General features: G+C 37.5%; 9 protein-coding genes across 13 annotated transcripts in view; 5 read left to right on the top strand and 4 right to left on the bottom strand.

The window, feature by feature from the left end:
• The first annotated feature begins 132 nt into the window (after positions 1-132).
• LOC123009575 (transmembrane protein 138) lies at positions 133-910 on the top strand. Its single transcript, XM_044405980.1, has 4 exons — positions 133-342; positions 390-462; positions 512-686; positions 731-910. The coding sequence occupies exons 1-4, from the start codon at positions 212-214 to the stop codon at positions 835-837; spliced, it is 486 nt and encodes a 161-aa protein (XP_044261915.1). The 5' UTR covers positions 133-211; the 3' UTR covers positions 838-910.
• LOC123009573 (armadillo-like helical domain-containing protein 3) lies at positions 835-4,367 on the bottom strand. The gene is made up of 6 exons (XM_044405977.1): positions 4,220-4,367; positions 3,743-4,168; positions 3,046-3,691; positions 1,668-1,888; positions 1,259-1,618; positions 835-1,212 (listed from the first exon to the last, which is right to left on the bottom strand). The coding sequence occupies exons 2-6, from the start codon at positions 4,161-4,163 to the stop codon at positions 851-853; spliced, it is 2,010 nt and encodes a 669-aa protein (XP_044261912.1). The 5' UTR covers positions 4,164-4,168; positions 4,220-4,367; the 3' UTR covers positions 835-850.
• Positions 1,355-2,935, top strand: LOC123009574 (transmembrane protein 39A-like). The gene is made up of 2 exons (XM_044405979.1): positions 1,355-2,342; positions 2,391-2,935. The coding sequence occupies exons 1-2, from the start codon at positions 2,271-2,273 to the stop codon at positions 2,931-2,933; spliced, it is 615 nt and encodes a 204-aa protein (XP_044261914.1). The 5' UTR covers positions 1,355-2,270; the 3' UTR covers positions 2,934-2,935.
• Positions 4,368-4,690: 323 nt separating the features above from the next.
• Positions 4,691-5,843, bottom strand: LOC123009856 (mRNA turnover protein 4 homolog). The gene is made up of 4 exons (XM_044406405.1): positions 5,573-5,843; positions 5,281-5,525; positions 5,011-5,230; positions 4,691-4,962 (listed from the first exon to the last, which is right to left on the bottom strand). The coding sequence occupies exons 1-4, from the start codon at positions 5,598-5,600 to the stop codon at positions 4,748-4,750; spliced, it is 708 nt and encodes a 235-aa protein (XP_044262340.1). The 5' UTR covers positions 5,601-5,843; the 3' UTR covers positions 4,691-4,747.
• Positions 5,844-5,906: 63 nt separating this feature from the next.
• Positions 5,907-9,781, top strand: LOC123009557. 5 transcript variants are annotated; one of them, XR_006413022.1, is made up of 6 exons: positions 5,907-6,230; positions 6,282-6,452; positions 6,503-7,031; positions 7,080-9,110; positions 9,157-9,352; positions 9,410-9,781. XR_006413022.1 is itself a non-coding variant. In XM_044405945.1 (6 exons), exons 1-5 carry the CDS (start codon positions 6,191-6,193, stop codon positions 9,290-9,292), a joined length of 2,907 nt encoding a protein of 968 aa, XP_044261880.1. In that variant the 5' UTR covers positions 5,907-6,190; the 3' UTR covers positions 9,293-9,337; positions 9,410-9,425. The 5 variants fall into 5 exon arrangements, 3 of the variants coding, with proteins under 3 accessions (XP_044261880.1, XP_044261881.1, XP_044261882.1); XR_006413023.1 differs by having other exon boundaries at positions 9,157-9,357; XM_044405945.1 differs by having other exon boundaries at positions 9,157-9,337; positions 9,410-9,425.
• A 1,501-nt stretch (positions 9,782-11,282) lies between these two features.
• LOC123010321 (60S ribosomal protein L7a) lies at positions 11,283-12,503 on the bottom strand. The gene is made up of 4 exons (XM_044407127.1): positions 12,352-12,503; positions 12,119-12,233; positions 11,576-12,069; positions 11,283-11,524 (listed from the first exon to the last, which is right to left on the bottom strand). Exons 1-4 carry the CDS (start codon positions 12,364-12,366, stop codon positions 11,342-11,344), a joined length of 807 nt encoding a protein of 268 aa, XP_044263062.1. The 5' UTR covers positions 12,367-12,503; the 3' UTR covers positions 11,283-11,341.
• A 10-nt stretch (positions 12,504-12,513) lies between these two features.
• Positions 12,514-13,938, bottom strand: LOC123010320 (serine/threonine-protein phosphatase 6 catalytic subunit). The gene is made up of 3 exons (XM_044407126.1): positions 13,391-13,938; positions 12,788-13,343; positions 12,514-12,740 (listed from the first exon to the last, which is right to left on the bottom strand). Exons 1-3 carry the CDS (start codon positions 13,556-13,558, stop codon positions 12,550-12,552), a joined length of 915 nt encoding a protein of 304 aa, XP_044263061.1. The 5' UTR covers positions 13,559-13,938; the 3' UTR covers positions 12,514-12,549.
• A 937-nt stretch (positions 13,939-14,875) lies between these two features.
• Positions 14,876-17,042, top strand: LOC123009750 (pre-mRNA-processing factor 17). The gene is made up of 7 exons (XM_044406258.1): positions 14,876-15,142; positions 15,190-15,736; positions 15,787-16,001; positions 16,054-16,162; positions 16,212-16,366; positions 16,418-16,773; positions 16,819-17,042. Exons 1-7 carry the CDS (start codon positions 15,020-15,022, stop codon positions 16,994-16,996), a joined length of 1,683 nt encoding a protein of 560 aa, XP_044262193.1. The 5' UTR covers positions 14,876-15,019; the 3' UTR covers positions 16,997-17,042.
• Positions 17,043-17,370: 328 nt separating this feature from the next.
• Positions 17,371-17,873, top strand: part of LOC123010187 (homeobox protein extradenticle) — a 1,746-nt gene continuing 1,243 nt past the window's right edge. The window contains exon 1 of the mRNA XM_044406885.1: positions 17,371-17,866. Within this exon, the coding sequence (XP_044262820.1) occupies positions 17,696-17,866 (171 nt within the window). The 5' untranslated portion in view covers positions 17,371-17,695. The remainder of the gene's footprint in view (positions 17,867-17,873) is intronic.

Below are 17,873 nucleotides of genomic sequence, written 5' to 3'. Positions count from 1 at the left end.
AGTCATTAAATATTTAAAACCGTGATTCATGTCGAAATATCGATTAAAAAATCAATTTTTGACAATTATTTTTGGTTAATTTCAAATGGCGAAATTAATCGTCTTGCGCGAGCGCTTTTGTAACGCCTGAAAAATCAATACTGAAACCTGAAAATGTCAACATAAACAAATGTCATATTGTAACAAAGTTTTAACTAAAACAAGTTAAAACATGAAGTTAACAATAAAACGCTACCGTGTAATGCTGGCATTACAAACCGTGCTATTTCTTGTTGATTTTTTTATTAACATATTTTCAGTCCTTGTGCGGCAAAATAATGGGCTTTCTTTAATACTACTAATGTGAGTAATGTCTAATTACAACACACGTGTGTAGATTTTCCTTTCAGAATTCAATGTGCTTGTCTTGTTATCTCATTGGGGACACTATTTGTGTCATTTTTTTCAACTTATGCTTTCCAAGTAACTATTTTTGTGAAACTCGGGTCAAGTAATAACGAAATTGTTTTAGGCCGGTCTTATTGACCTTCTTTATGAAAAATTCCACGTTAGCTTGTTAATATTTTTATTGTACTTTTTTATGACTATATTTCTTCAAATATGGTTTTTGGTCGTCCAGTGGAACAACACGGCGAAATTTATGTGGACGACCCCACTTTTTATCCTATTTATCGGTCAAAGGACTCGTAAGTTGACTTAATATCTGTTCCAAAATGACGAGTTTTTTCAGTAACTCCGATTTATTATTACTTCTACAAGCGCACGAGTTTACGAATAAGCGACCCGAGGTTTTACGAAGACGTGTGGAACCAAAACCGGATAGAAAACTCTCAATAAAGTCTTAAAGTCTTTATTTTATTTCATTTATAAGCTCATTTTTCTGCAAGTTGGCTAACGTCATCCCAACACTGCTACTCGTATCAGACACTATAGTCTTCACCATGTGTGTGAAAAAGGTTACGTGTTCTGGTTTCTCACTATATCTGTCATACTGGTCTAGGGAGTCTTGCAACTTCAGAGTCAGACTGTCATAATTCTTTTTGACAACGTCGAGGATTTGCTGTTCGGTTGGCGTCGATAGGTTGGCAGCAATGAGCCACTGTTCGATTTTTGGCGCAAAGTGTTTAATAATTGCTCGAACGTTGATCAGACTGTTGTTTAGCTTTAAAGCGTCGTCTTTGTATTCTCCCTCCACAGTCGAGTAACGCAGACCTGAAACAAATTATGTCAGTGGCCACCAGAGGGCGCGTTAACTCACCCATCGAGTAGATGTTATCAAAAATTTGGTGCATGCGAATCAACTCGTAATACAATTCGTCGTAGCTGCCGGGTGTTGGCAAAAACGTATCCCCGTACGTTATGAAAAAGTTAAAAATGTTGACTATTTTCATCGACAAGTCGATGATATTCATTTTTTTCGCTAGATAATTCTCGTGTTGGAGTAGAAACCGTAATACTAGGAGTAAAGCCGCCCACAGGTTCTTCCACACGTAGTTCAGTCGAATTCTGCACCGTTTCTGGTAGCAAAGAATGCGTTGCAGGACGCTTATGCACAAGACGTAGAGTTCGATAGGAAACTTCTTCATCATATGGCTGAGGAAAAATTCAACCAACAAGTCTGAAATGTGATTGGTTGGAATTGCAAACATTACGATTTGTTTGGGAACCTAGCAGGGAGCAGACTAGGGGCTGTGAGGAGGTGGTCTGGTCCGGTGAGACTTTTCTATGGCGCATAGGGAGTTTGTGGAGGCACACTTTGAAGGCGAGACCCACGTCGTGCATCAAGGAGTTGGCGTATTGGTCCTCTGTGATGCAACAAAGGATGAGGAAGCAGAGTTTGACGGTGTTCAAGCCGGCCTCACTCTTGGTGTCTTGCATTACAATAGAACTGAAATGAACGATATTTTTACCAATAAGTTTTTAAGTGAAAGTATGTATGAGAAATGTTACTTTTTACTTTGTCGCATTAAGAGATCCGAATTACAATAAAGAGATTTTTAATAGGATCATTTGTGATCCAGAATCACCCAATTGTGAATAATATGGATTTGTGTTTCCCGCAAGTCTTGTTATTTGAATTAATTAAAGCTGAATTAATTACCCAATTGAAGATTTCTTGTATATTTGATATTATTTGGATGCAAAGTTACCGCATTTTTTGAATTGGTGACTTGGACTCGTCCTCAATTCCGCCATTGCATGTTTGTCGTTCAAATGCTTCAAAAGTTCGTGAAGAAGTTTAAAATCTCAAAACAAATTTCAACAATCGGATGAAACAGATTCTTTTCAGTTCAGTCGTCAATGCTTACTATACTGGTTTTATTCCTTGTTGTTTTGCTCAGGTATTTATTGTTTAATCTTTTATTAGAAATAAGTTATGGAATTTTTAGAATCACCTTCATTACGATGTTTATTGGGCCACTCAACACGTAATTTTTATTTTTTTGAGTAGTTTCGTGGCTTACGCCACCCATATTTTGTCCTTACGTTACTGCGATATTTTGCATCGATCAGCACTACATTTGGGCATTTGGGACAAACTAGAGACCCGAAATATGTTACTGGTGAACAATAACTGGAATGAGGAGACTTTGTGGCCTTATGGGGCCCTAGTCAAACACGGGAGGGACTTGTATAGAGCACAAGGGGAGTGCAATGCTAGCGAACCGGGAAATACGACATATTCAAGGTTTTATCTCATGTTTAAAAATCCCAGTTGTTCGTTGAGTATTTTGTTATCGGTTCATGTGGCCATGGTTTTGCTTCAGTTGGTATTACTGGTGCGCAGTATCGTCTGGTACAATATTATTTCGATCACTTTTATCCTATTTTTTAATTATTACGTTTTGTATAAAGTAGGACGTGATTATATTGTCAGTTCGAAAATGTATGAAGAAGAACGAGCGATGCACAATAAACTTAATTTGCACTAAAATGACTTGTTTTATTTTGTTAATTTAATTAAAAAGACACAGTGCACTTAATCCTGAATTGGGGAACCACTGAGAATGAGATTCCAAAATTGTGATCTAGTAATTAACTTACCAGTATTGGAAAAATACAACTAAGAGATTAGAAGGCTGCGAACTCAAGTTAATAGCCGTCATGTCCGCCGGACTACTTCCAGGACTTAGCGTATTGATAGGGGAAGGTGGAGAACTCCCGTCAATTTGTGTGTGGGCCAAAGTCGTTATAAAATTCCTGTTCAAATGAATGGCTTCATAAAACGCCAACAAATACGCATTGTTTGCTCTCATTTGTTGCGTCCTTAAAACACCCTCTTCSGATATGAAAATGTTGCCCACCATCGTTGTGAGCGAAGTCAGCCAAGAGGTGTGCTGATTCTCYATCAATTCTCTATTAAATTGACTACAAAATTCGCACAACGATGACGTGATTACTTGGCCGTAACCGTTCAAAGCCAATTCGTCATCTAAAATCGACAATTTTACAACGTACGGATTGGCAGCGTCGTATTTTCGGTAATTTACAAGTAAAGTCAACAACAATACAACATCGTAACCGTGCACTTGACGCGTTTTACTGTGACAAAGGAGTTTTAAAAGACATTCAAAAAGTGATGTATTCATCACGTGTTCAACTAAAGTGTTTTGGTCGATATTTTCAGTCCGAGTTGTGAGAATCAAGAGCAGTTTCAAGGATAAACATTTCAGGATATGAGCCACATCACCTGGAAAATCGCAATTTGTAAAATCATTTTGCCGGTTTTTATACAATCAACCTTCAAGAAAGCTCTGACATGATGAAAGCAACACTTGGACTTTCTCTTCACTGTTTTCAAAACCTATCAAAAACATGTCTGAGTCGATTTCTGTGGATTTTCGAAAAATCGCGTGTATTACAGCACACAGTGTTTGCATTGCATAAACCACTCTGATGTTGTTTTGATCGTTTAGAGTTTCAATACAACTATTCACCAGCAAATTTAGATTTGATTTGGCTACAAATAATTGCTCTTGAGACATTTTTTGAATTTCACTGTCAATGTAGCCAGTTTTGGGCTTCAATAAAAAGAATTCATTCCAGAATTGGGTATTAGAAGTTGGTAAAGCTTCCCCTTTAAAAAGTGTTTCGTAAATTTGTACAATTTTTTCTTTAAACTGGCGTTTGGGCCCCGAAACGGCCCCTTTTATCAATGACATTTTTCCTGGAATTGTTTACATTACTGAAACGTAAATTCACAACTTCCAAAACTTACAGACACAATTTTTTGGCAATATGTTAAAAAAATTGAATCAAAACTAAAGCATTCAGCACTTCTGTTTTTCGGTAGAAATAAATAATTCACATAATAATAAACTTTTGACGTTGATATAACCTCTAATCTGAGTAACCTGATTTTTCAAACATTGGCGGCCCTGTGTAGTTTAACAAGCGCCAAAATACGAACTTGGTTTAAGAATATAAAATCGTTCATAATTACAACTTTATTAATTAAAAAACTTAATCAAAAACTAAACATACAGCTCTTACTTTTTTGGTGTATGTAAATAAATAATTCACATACAATAATAACAGACCTTTGATATAACCTCAATAATCTGAGTAATTTTTTTAGTGGTCTGATTTTTTCGAACGTTGGCAGCCCTGTCTAACTTGATAAGCGCCAAAATACGGCTTAAGAATACTTATAAAAGAAGTAATAAATAATAATACATATAAAAATAGGTTTAAAAGTATAAAATCGTTTTCTTATAACTTTATTAGTTATTATATAAAATGAGAATTAATTATTATCTTCATCTTCATTCATATTTTCATCATTATCTTCACTCCTCCCATCGAGTCTTTCAAACCCTTTCCCCTTGATCCACGCCGCTCTCAAATCAAGTTTAAAAATGGCCAATTTGTGTCCTAAAAATTCTAAAATTTTCGCCTGTTCTGGTGTCAATACGCCCCCCTCTTTACACACTTCAAACTCTTTTATTAAAGTAACAACTCCTAAAAAAAAACGTAACAAAATTATTTATTAAAATGTGGCTAAATCACCTCTTTCTAGTTTCGTAGGCATCCCCAACTGTCTCAAATACGGTTCCATTGAATGTGGAAATTGCTTAAGAGGCCCCTCAGGTAGCGTTACAGTTTTATCAACCACACACCCAGATCTGGCAAAATCCTCACAACTGTAACTCTCAAACCACTCAAGAACTTCATTTCTGGCACAATCGGTGAAAAGAAGGGCGCATTGGCCTTTCAAACAACGTGAAACCTGCAAAATAAAAATCAAAAAAAAATACACAAAAAGTAATCAAACGTTACTTTATGTAAATCATCCGCCACTTCCTCTTCTTTATTCCTACCCAAACCTACACCAATGACTTTATTTTTTCCAAAGAAAAATCTACTAGGCTTCCACTGCTCTCTAACATCTTTCATTAGTTCATTTCGCATGTTTCTATAAGTGAAAACGTAGATACTGGAAAACTTCTCGACGCAATTTCGGACATCTTCCACGATTTTTTGCTTGAGAGCGAGCCCCTTTTTGTCTGTCTTGGTTAAAGAAACTGGAAGAGCAAACCATATAGTACAGTTTTATCAGTGGAACACTTACTTTTCTTGTCGCGTTTTGATTTAGGCATTTCTGTGCCTAAATAATTGTGATTAAAACGATTTTGAAGTAATTTATAACCAAAAACCAAAACACGTGTTACGTCAAGCCGAGCTTCGCAACCACAGAATTCTTAATGTAGCGAATTGTAATAAAACGACTAAATAAATTATATTAAAAATAAAAACAATCTTAAATAAATCCACTTTTAGCTCAACAGTTCGAAAAACATTTTTAACTTAATTAAATTCAGTAGTAATTCGAAAAATTAGATTAGTACCAAATTGGGCACCAGATGTCGTCCCCGCGCTTTATTCAAAATGCTGTCATTTATAATTACTGGATTGTTTTTATGTGGAAGTTTGATTAGTTTTTGAAATTATTAGTGCCGAAACTACATTAAAAATGATGAGCTTTTTATTTTTGAAGTGTGTTTAATGCTTTGTGCTCAAATTGCAATAAAAACTCTTTGGTTTAAATTCAAGCGTCTCTAAATTCAGTGGCGTCAGCAAAGTGTGAGGTTATATTTTGCGTTTTTCTTTCTCATAAACAATTTACTAGGAGTTCTATTTATTTTTAATTTTACTGAAATAAGTGTCTAAAGGGCGATATTTTGCAATAATGGAATTTACTCAACCACAAATAGCGGCCTTAGTTTTGGGTGAGTCTATTATTGGCGGGATTATTGTTTACATTCTTTTGTTTGATTCAGGTTACCTCAAAAGTGAAAAATTATACTCAGTGATTGACGAATTCCTCAAAAACTGTCCCTATTTTACCGAAAACAACCAAAATATCAAAATGGGAAAATATTTTGTTACTCGTGTGTCTGGAATGCGTCTTGTTGATTTTCTTGAAGAGTATGCTATGATTTACTCAATTGGTGAGGGGGCGTACACACGTGATCTCAATGCACCAATCACTTGTTTTCAGTTCAAGGCCGACTTGAGGAGACCAATTACTACGAGACACATAGCAGAACTTCACTGGTTGATCAAATTATGTTCTTGTTGGATAAAGAAACGGGAACTGTGGCCACTTCAACCCCCGTGATAAGTTCAAGTGTTGGTAGCGAAGTAGACACGACGCCAGCACACACTCTACCTGGGAATAATTCCGAAGAAAATGAACCTGCAATTACTAAAACACCAAAGAAGAAATCTACAAGAAATAAAAGCAAAGATAAAGAGGAGATTATGGATGTTTCTGAGGTTTTAACTCAAACTTTGTTAGAAAATCACGAATTGCATGAGAAAATTGCTGAAACTATTAACATAGTCAGGAATACGCCTGAAACTGGCAGAAATACCACAGAAGAACATGTCAGTGCTGGTGCGGCGAAAGAACTGGACGCTATTATTAAAACAGTGGTGCAAAGGACTGAAGAAGACCCGGTGTACAATAAACTAATAGATGAGATTATCGGAACGCCCCCTTTTGACAACCAATCAAAAAAATCCACGTAAGTTAGTGCAACTAAGCGCCGCATCTTTATCCCACCCTTTTTCAGTAGCTCCGCCCACCATGCTGACAAAAGTGGGGACCCAATGGACGCCCATACCAATGACGCCGTGCGTTCCATAATCGAGGCGGCACAAAACACAGACCCGCCTCCTCCCGAACCCCCAAAACCGCAAAATGGGGGCGAGGTGTACCTTTTTGATGGCACCCTCGACTCTTATCTGAAATCGTCAGGGGCTGCGCCCCCAATGGCCCCAAACCCGCTTTATTTCAACACAGGAGGGGGGCTCCTAATAATGCCCCCTGAAGCCGCACCTAAGCAATATTACATCGTTAATAATCAACCAATGATAAACGTGAACGTGCCAACAGTAAAAAACATAACAGAGAATGACATAATGGCAATGCCTACTATAATTGTTAACGATGAAAGTTGTACCAACTTTACGAATCAAACAATTGTCGCAGATAATCCGAAAAAGTGTACGAAACTGATCAAACCCAAAGCGACGACGAAAATTACCGAGGCCCCGCCCACGTTCACAAGCCCCTCCTCCAAGGCCGCCTCTCACGTACGCAATCTTGATTTTTCAACGCCAGGGTCGAAAATCAACGGGAAGAAAGGAGCAAAGAAGAAGGCTTGGGATTCGGATTTAAGGAATTTGGTGTTAGGTTGTGTCAATAGAACCCCCACTCCTAAGAAAAAACGAACAGTTGCGACGAAGAAAAACCCTAAACCGAAGTCACAACCTAGCAAGGTTGAAAAGGAGGAAAAGCCTGAGGAGAAGGAGGAAAAAACTGAGGAGAAGGAGGAAAAAACTAAAGAGAAGGAGGAAAAAACTGAAGAGAAGAAAGAGTCAACAACTATGCAAACTCCGGTCAAAGACACAATCCCGAAAACTCCGGGTCCGGTCTCTAATACAAACTGTTGCACGCCATTTTCGCAGGTTTTGGAGGAGCAGCTCCAGGGCGTCGATTTAATATCAATGCCTACCCCCAAAATCCCGATTACGCCCGGATTTGCCTTGACTCCGGGCGATTTAGGTCCTTATAATCAGCGTTCAACTGATTATTCAACATCTAGTTCGTACTACCAACCTTCCGACACTGAACAAAACAAGTCCCTAGACCAGTTGATAGAAGAGTGCAAAAGACTGGAAAATAACAAGTCACCGCCTCCTGAGAAGCACACAAATTTGAAAATCTTGAGCGATGTTGTGATCGAGCAAGCCAAGGTTGTAACCGAACCGGAAAAACCGCAAACCACTTTGAAAAAATTCAACCAGAGTGTGATTGGTAAGAAAAATTTGAATCTTCTGAAACGTCATCCCACGAGTTCGAGTTCGTCGGATTCGGATTCGGATTCAGATTCGCCCGAACATACTGTCATCGAAAAGACTGATGTTAAAGAAACTGAAACTTCTAGTATTAATAACATAATCAATGAGGTTCCAGTGAAGGATACTCTAGATGAGGAAGCGCGCAAAAAGGACATTTTAACCCAGCTAGAAATCGTGCGAAAACGCACAATTGACAAAATCAAAAACCCGCCAAAAGCGGCCAGAAAACCGCGGACTAGCCGGAAAACTGCGAAAACACCGAAAGTAGGGAGACGGAAAAGTGTGAAGAAGGAGGCAGTGGAGGATGCGGAAGCGCAAAAGTTGATTCATGGGTTGGCCGAAAGAGGGATTCACTTGGTTCAAAATAAATCGCCTCAAAAAGTGAACCAAGAGGAGTGTTTGGATAGTCCTAAATCGGACTCATCTGGTCCAAACTTTGATAAAAAAATATACCAAGATTTGGAATCCGTGGTTCATTCTGATAAGATAAAGAGGAAAGCTTTAAACAAGTACAATTTTGAGATTTTGAAGAAGAGTATGTCGGCGCAAGTTTTCGACGAATTGGATAAAGAAGTGACAATGATCATAAAGTGGACCCCTTTTGAGTCCATTTTTGAGCTCAAACCCCGAGCGAAAGCCTCAACGCCGAAGAAGAGACTCGACGATGAGGATGACGAACTTATGGACTATGTTTTTTTGGCCGATGTGAGGGATAGTTCGCCCGAAAAGGGGACCAAGGGGTAATGGTTTTTTGAGGTTTGATTGGTTTTATTTCTTCGGTTTTAGGGGTAGGAAGAGGAAGCTGAAGAATAGCGAGAGTGAGAAACAGACGGAAAAGAAAGCGAAAGCTTTTGAGAATAATTTAAAACTTTTGAAGAAAATTGACGTTGATTCGTTTCTTGATAAAGTACATGGCGAGTGACTTTTATGTATAGAAGTTTGAGTTAGTTTAGAAGTTTTAAGATGAGTACGATTTTTTATTGTACAGTGTGTAAATAAGACGTTTTTAATTTTTTTCACCTTTTCATTTCTCTTGCAGTTTGCAGTTCTTCCCAAAAATGTGATCTTCAAATAACTTGAATAATTCGTAAATGTTTGTTTAGAAACTCCGAAATTAAAATCGTAGTGATTTAAAAATTTTTTGACAATTTGAATTGTCAGGTAGGTACCAATCGACATGCTATAAATACAAAATTCCCTAAATAGCAAGATTTTTCAAGTCGATTTATTATTTTTATTGAAAAAATGAAGGTAATGTGAAAATGTGTTGCAGATTTCATTATATAAATATTAGAGAAAATTCTACTTACTTTGTGTTTTGATTTTTTAACTAGTTTAAACTGAATATTATTTACAGGAAAAATGTAACATTTCGAATACTCTTTTATTGAATAATAATTACGATAGCTTACACCATAACGACCTTACTTAAAATTCATTAATTACAAAACAATAATTAGGCAAAAAAAGTTCATCACAGTTCTTTCTTTTCTAAAACGTCGCCTTTTACTTGCGTTTCTGTCTTGTTTTCTTTAAGAGTCTCAGCTTTTATCGATTTATTTTCCCACGGATTCCAGTATTTTAACATAATGGGTTGAATATATCTGTGAAATATGAATAATAAAAGGGGAATGATGAAACAAGGGACACAACCCGCCATTACTTGGAATGTGTCTGAAAACAATTCATTTTTGTCCACATTTATTAAAACGATTTCCTCTTACCCTCTCAATAGTCCAAACTGTTTATTTATTAAGGAAAAGTTTGTAATATTTCACTGAAAAATTACATCTGTCAAACTAAATGTCAATTGAGTGACTTTAGGGATTTTCTATTTGTACATACCGGTTGATACCACATGATACTACAACATACCAACCGTTTTCGATTTGTCACAATGACGTCACGGTATGTTCCGGTCAACATACACGAACTTACCATCCTCAAGCGCAGGTATGTGCTCTGTCCTTGTTTAGCGGTATCTTGGTAAGAAACAGCTGTTTAGCTTTTGACAACAGATCCTAACCTCTGTTCTTATGTCTTGTGTTAAGCCAAATCGATTGGAAATAGCACAATTTGCTTCATTTCAGCGTAAAATTGGGATTGAAGCAATTATTTTTATAAAGTTTGATTTAGAACGATTTCGATCAAAATTGGATTGAAAGTACCTCAAATTGCTTTATTTTGGCGGAAAACTGTTACTTAAGCATTTTTTTGTTAAAATATTTTGCTTTAGGGTGATTTTTGGCTTAAAATTGGGTCAAATCGATTGAAAATAGCAAAAATTGCTTCATTTTGGCCTAAAATTAGATTTTAAAGCACTTATTTTTATAAAATACTTTGATTTAGAATGAGTTCTGTATTAAAATCCAGCAAAATTGAATTAAATCGTAAAGACAAGTGACAATCAATATGACCACCCAACTTCAACACATCAACAGCGACAAACTCCCTAGATTTTAAATTTAGCGCTTTGTACACACATACCGTGACGTCATACTGCTCAACATACCACTAACATACCGCGTATCAAGCGGTATCAAGTAGTAAGAACAAATAGAAAATCCCTTTTTGCGGTCGTGTGATTAGACCCTGAATTTTGATTGGTGCACATAGGCGCAAAATTTGAATTTTATTCGGTACCAAAAACAAAAAACAACTTTAAAACTGAACAAATAACATTTTTTACATTACTAAAATTTCTAGATTTAAAAAAGGGCATAAAACTTCAATTGTTATTATAAATTACGAATTTTTTGGATTTTTGTGGGTGATTTCGACCAATAACTTGACGAAAAGATTTGAGCTTTAAAATTGACCCGTCTAATGTTTTTATCATTTCTAGAGGTCCTAGAAACTCAAAAATGTACAATAAAACGTTATGGAACCCAATTTGCAAAACAAACAACATTTTTTTTTAGAAATTATTATATTTATCGACCTGCATACAAATTCAATAACAGGAAATTTCTTAACCTTGCTTCTGGGCGAGTTCCTTTGCCTTCGCCCTCTCGATTTTAGCGATACGGGCCGCGGATTTCGACCCCAAAACCCCACCGCCCCAATGGCGCCTGATCTCATCAGCACGATCATTGAAGTTGGTTTTGACGACTTCAATAATCTTCGTCAAGTTGCTACGATCGCCTGATTCAATCTAGAATTTTACCGTAAATAATATATAAAAAATCAATAAAAATTCTTGTACCTTTGTTAATGCTACAGCTGAACAAGTTTTCCTCCTGACCAAAAGGCCTAATCTGGCTTTCCCCTTGACGATACAATAGGGGACACCCATTTTCCTGCACAAAGCTGGGAGGAAGAGAACCAATTCAATAGGGTCAACGTCATGGGCAATCACCACCAATTGTGCCTTCTTCTGTTCAACCAATTTGGTCACAGTGTTGGTACCAGCCCTCAAAACGTTGGGTCTTTTCTGGGGGGCTTCCTCTTTCTTGGCTACTTTGCTTTCAGCAGCCGCTTTCAAACGGTTCTTCTTCTGCAGTTCAGTCTCCGGCCTGTACTTTTCCAAGACTTTAAAGAGTTGAGTTGCGGTTTGCTTGTCAAGGGTTTGTCTAAATTGGTTGATCGGTGGGGGCACCTTGAGTCGTTTTGTTAAAACAGCCTTCTGGCGCTGAATTCGGATGTATTTGGGCCATTTTACGAAACGGGACAAGTCACGAGGGGGCTGTATGTCCTGGCCTAGTTAACAATACCTCAGAATGGTGTTCCCAAAGAGGGCGATACATACCAATGCCAAAATTGCGCGTCCTTTTTTCGAAAAGGGGGTTCACCTCTTTCTTCTGTTCGACTTTTTTCACCGCAAGAGGGGCCGCCGCCACCTTCTTACCGGTCTTCTTCTTCGGCTAAAACCAAAAATTAAAATTTGCCACAACAAAGATTTTGAGGTTATGTCATCCATAGCCCAAATTTTCTCAAATGAATGAAAAATTAAAACACCATCAAGACAAATGCACCACTTACTTTCTTTTGAACCATTTTTCGAGTCAAATTTAATAAGGATGACTGTAGATAATTCCAATATCTACAGAAATACACAAATGTGGTCTATCACTTGACAGACGTCACTAGGAAAAAGACGGATTGTCAGGTTGGCAATGCGCAAGTGTAAGGTAAACGCGCCAAATTTGAAAATCATTTATTGATTCTAGCGGCGTAAAATTACAAAAAGTACGGAGTCACACTTCTACTTGGAATAACTCGTTCATTGTCGGGTACGGCGTTAAATAATTTCGGTTCAACTTTATCCGTGGTTTGGAATTCCAAAATACTTGCAATGTTACCACACCGGTAGCAATAATTAGGGGCCGACCACACTGTTATCAGCTTATCATCAAACATGTATTTATAGCCTAAAAGACACACTAAATTATCAAGAAGTAAAATGAAAAAATGCAACCTTCGTGAACTAATTGATGAGCTCTGCAAATTAATGTCAGCGCATTAATTTGCATGAATTCGTGAGTGACCTTCGCCCCAAACAAATACCCAGCCCCTCTGGGACTCGACGCCCACGTGTCCACATCCTCAGGATCCGACCAAACTAAATCACAGAAGGCACCTTTATGTGGAATTTCTTGGTTTCTTTCTAAAGTCCGAATCTGATCAACCGTTTTAATGTCTGGACTTAAGCCCCCATGCACACATAACACTTTCTCATCGATTAAAGCAGCGACAGTAAGCAGATCGAACACAGAACAACAGTATTTCCAAGCATTAGCGTTGCCATATTTCGTCAGACATTCATCATAAAACCCATAAACTTGCGTAATTTGTCTACTCTCATGATTGCCCCTTAACAAAGTAATTTTGTTTGGAAATGCAGCTTTTAAAGTCAGTAATCTGGTAAAAGTCTCAAGACTATAATACCCTCTGTCAACAAAATCGCCTAAAAATATGTAATTGGTGTCAGGAACTTGGCCCCCTTGCCGGAAAAGCTCCTCCAAGTCATAAAACTGAAACATAAGACTTTAGAGTGACCCAGAGCGCGAGAAGGGCCCACCTGGCCGTGGATGTCGCCACAAACTGTCACAGGAGTGGAGACAGGCTGCACGTTAGACTCCTCCAAAAGGATATCACATACGATACTGCACAATTTTTTCAAGTCATTTTCGGTCAAATACTTGCAATCTTTCACTATTTCAATCCATTGGTCCAGTTCTGAAGACATTTTAAACTTTGATGGTCAAGTGCCTGTTCAGGGTTTCTAACACGAAATGTACATCAAAGTTCCTCAAAAATCAATGTTTCTTGGCTAATAACGCCATAAAACATAGTAAAAACGGCGAAACTTGCTAAAACTGGAACGAAGATAACCAAAAAATATGACAGTTAACAAGTGACAAGTACGACAAGTGACAGATTTGAAAACTACAGACGGAAGAACTTAGGTAGATTGCACAAAGCCCACCAACAAATTAATAAATTTTTACAAAAAATTACAATTTTACAAGTTATACAAGTTTTGTGTTTTATTGTGTCCTATGATGATTTAAATGTTATTAAAATTAATGCTATATTAAATCGTAAATCACATTCTAGAAATAGAGCGTCACTATATGGCAATGTTGCCAGGTCTTGTAAAATTTCACCACATCTGGTCTAGTCTAGGGGATATGGTGAAAATTTTTGTAAGTAATATCTGATAATTTTTTAGAAATGCACCTGCAATGTGCCTACGTTTTGTAAAATTAACTTTTTGCGCAATTCTCAAGGGACACAATAATTTGAATTTTTTTACTTTTTTGACGAGTTTTTGTACGTTTTGAGCCAGAAACAGAACTATTTTGTTAAAAACAAACCAAAAATTTACAAAATTGGGCCAAAAATTGGATTATTTTTGTATTTTTAGTGCGTTTAAGAGTTCTACAAGTAGAGACAAAAACGAAAAATTGTGCTAAAACTAGCAAAAAAATTAACAAATTAGATTAAAAGCTTTTTCTTCCTACCAAATTTATTTTAACTTATTTTGTGTTAAATTCAGTTTTTTAATTAGGGACTTTTTATTTGCAATAAATGTTATTTTGTTTTTGAATCGATTTAGCTCGTAAAATTTTGACAAAAAAATAAGCCCAAAAAAACAAAGTTTGGTTACTTTACCTTTTTTAAATCTTTAGACACCTTTTTAAACTAAAACCTCACTTTTTTGCAAAACGAACCAAAGGAAAACACAAAATCCATTTATTATTTTTGCTTTTTTTAGATCTTTTAGCATGTTTTTTAGATAAGAACGTAAACACAGACGTAAATACCTAATTCATTAAAAACAAGGCAAAAATACAGAATTATTAGACCAAAAATAGTGTAATTTTTAATTTATCGCATTTAAGCACGTTTTTTAGCAAATTGGCGAGACTTATGTAAAAAACGTAAACCTTCGACAGTATTAGAAAAATTTGAATCATTATCTCACAATATTAATAAATTAATAAAAAGGTGTAAATCTGGCAACCTTTACAGCTCAGATATGGTGAATTTAATGTTTTTAGACTGATGCCCCTGCTCAATGGTGTGATTTTGACAGTTGACAGTTTTTAGTTTGTTGATTTTGTGTTGAAATTAATTTGAAAATTTCAATAATTGTGTCCAATTTGGGCAATTAAGAGATTCTCGAGTATCTCAGCTGTGGAAAATGTTAGCGTTGCAAGATTACGGCGACAGTGACGAAGAAGAGGTTAAGTCTGTGGACCCCGATCCCGAATTTTCGGTCAAAAACAAGTTACAAGTGTGTGCGGCCCCTGTTGTGTTACCCACGGTGCGTATTTGCACTTGTATATCTTCTTTTGAAATAATGATTTGCAGGGGTCCGAAGAATGCATTCAACACGTTGACCCCAACGCCCAAGAAGTGACATTCAACCCAAAATACGAGGAGTTGTTCTCGCCCATGGTGGGTCCTGAGAACCCTTTCAAAACCCAACAACAACAATGTACCAGAAACATACTTTCAGGCTACGTTGAACCAGCTTATGTAAATGAGTTTCAATTCGAGAACCAAAGACGGACGTTTAATAGTTTTGGTTACGCACTGGACCCCACTGTGGGTAGTGCCGCCGAAGGCACGAAAGTTGTCACGACGACTGGTCAATGTGACGATATTAATCCCGAAGCTAAGACAGTTTTCGAATCAACAAAACTGAGGCCTTTAGACAAGAGAAAAAGAAAGAAGAATAATGACCCTAGCGATATTGAGGGGTTTTTGGGGCCTTGGGGCGGCTTTGTGGACGAACAAAGGGTTATGAAGCCTTCAGAAGAGGAAGCAGCAGAGTTGGATGAATTATTGTCTAAAAAGAACAAAAAGGGGAAACCTTCAGAGGACAAACCAATCGAAGAAAAATCGATACTACACAGTAACTACAATTATTGCAAAGAAGTTTGCTCTAAATTGATTTTTTTACAGTTCCAGATGCTGTTGATTATCAAGGCAGGAGTTTTCTACACCCCCCTCAGGATGTTGGTGTCAATTTGAAATCAGACAGCCCCCCGGAGAAGTGTTTCCTACCGAAAGCACATATTCACACCTGGACGGGGCACTCGAAAGGAATTGCGGCCATTCGGTGGTTCCCCCGAACGGCACATTTATTACTGTCGGCTAGCATGGATTGCAGAATTAAGGTAGCTCACTCAATGTTGCCAACTTAATTTCGAAATCATTAAATTTTTACAGTTATGGGAAGTTTATAATGAGAGGAGATTAGTTCGCACCTACTATGGCCACAAGCAAGCTGTTCGGGATATTTGTTTCAACAATTCGGGAAAATTGTTTCTTTCAGCTGGTATGTTTTTTGTATTTACGTTAAAAGTATCACATTTTTTGTATTTTAGGTTACGACAGGTACATCAAATTGTGGGATACTGAGACTGGTCAAGTCGTTAAAAGATTTTCAAGCCGGAAAATCCCCTATTGTGTCAAATTTAACCCTGATAAGAACAAACAACACCTCTTTGTTGCTGGAACTTCCGATAAAAAAATTATTTGTGTATGTTTTTCTCTTTTTTTTTTCGGTGTAAGAGTCATAGTTTTTTTACAGTGGGATACAAGGTCTGGCGATATTGTGCAAGAGTATGACCGCCATCTAGGAGCCGTTAACTCAATCACGTTCGTCGACGACAATCGCCGATTTGTCACGACTTCTGACGACAAAAGTTTGAGAGTTTGGGAGTGGGACATCCCCGTAGATATGAAATATATAGCAGATCCGACTATGCACAGTATGCCTGCTGTTACATCGGCTCCTAATGGAAAATGGTTGGCGTGTCAAAGCATGGATAACAAAATTGTCATTTTCTCGGCATTAAATCGGTTCAAAATCAATAGAAAAAAGACGTTTACAGGGCATATGGTGGCCGGGTATGCCTGCACGCTTGATTTTTCGCCAGATTTGAGGTTTGTTTTTTTTTAACGTGACTGTTTTTCAACCATGTTTTGTAGTTATTTAGTATCGGGTGACGCCGATGGCAAGTGTTACATTTGGGATTGGAAAACCACAAAATTGTATAAAAAATGGAAAGCACACGATAATGTTTGTATCAGTGTGTTATGGCATCCACACGAGCCGAGTAAGTTAGTGACAGCAGGGTGGGACGGACTTATCAAATACTGGGATTAAGTTTTAAGAAATTGTAATTTTACGCCAAATAAATATTTTAATTAGGCATTTTTTTTCACTATAACCAATTAGGAGCGGGGATTAAGCCACGTAACGCGTCGGGAACCAATCAACGTCATTAGTTCAGGTCACGTGACTACATCTTAATTAAATGTTTATTTCGTTTCGTATGAAAACGTTCAATATATTTGCAGCAAAAATATGTAAAAACAAGAGGGAATATAATGACAGTTGATAATTTTTTGCTAAAAAGATTAGTTTTTTGAAAATTGTAATTTAGTGTTTTTTAAGTCAATGGAAGACTCTTCTACAGTTGGTAGTGCTGATTGTTTAATCAAAAATTTTGACATTTTTTTAAAAATTATAGAAACGTTCAACACTAAAAATTTAGCAAGAATTTTGTTGTTTTAATCTCTAAACGGCGTAATTTGCTTTCATTTACTACGCAATACGTGTGTAAGTGAGAAAAATGAACGATTCCCGTTTTCGTAAATTCTTCCCAACTTCCAATCCGTGCCAAAATTTGAATATCATCCAAAGGCCATAAATCTCCCCCTCCTCCAATCCCCCATTTGCTAAGATCCATAAAATTCTTCCACCGGCGCCTGCGCTTCTACTACCCATCCCGCAAACATCCTCCCGCTTTGTTTACGTATGCTGTCAAGCGCGTCCATTTCCTAGTGCTGTTTTGGTGCCCCCATGGACGACCCCGGTAGAATGATGGGCCACACTGGCGGCGGCTTGATGCCCCCTCAGCCCTACATGAACGCGCAGGACGCCCCCACAGGGGGCGAGAACGAGCCCCGCAAGCAGGACATCGGTGAGATCCTCCAACAGATCATGAACATCACTGACCAGAGCCTCGACGAGGCCCAAG

The sequence above is a fragment of the Tribolium madens genome, unplaced genomic scaffold (genome assembly GCF_015345945.1).
Source record: "Tribolium madens isolate multiple individuals breed KSU strain unplaced genomic scaffold, Tmad_KSU_1.1 Scaffold_7;HRSCAF=85;Tcas5.2_LG10, whole genome shotgun sequence".
In the NCBI taxonomy this organism is placed as follows: Eukaryota; Metazoa; Arthropoda; class Insecta; order Coleoptera; family Tenebrionidae; genus Tribolium; species Tribolium madens.
This window is presented reverse-complemented; position numbering and strand designations above follow the sequence as displayed.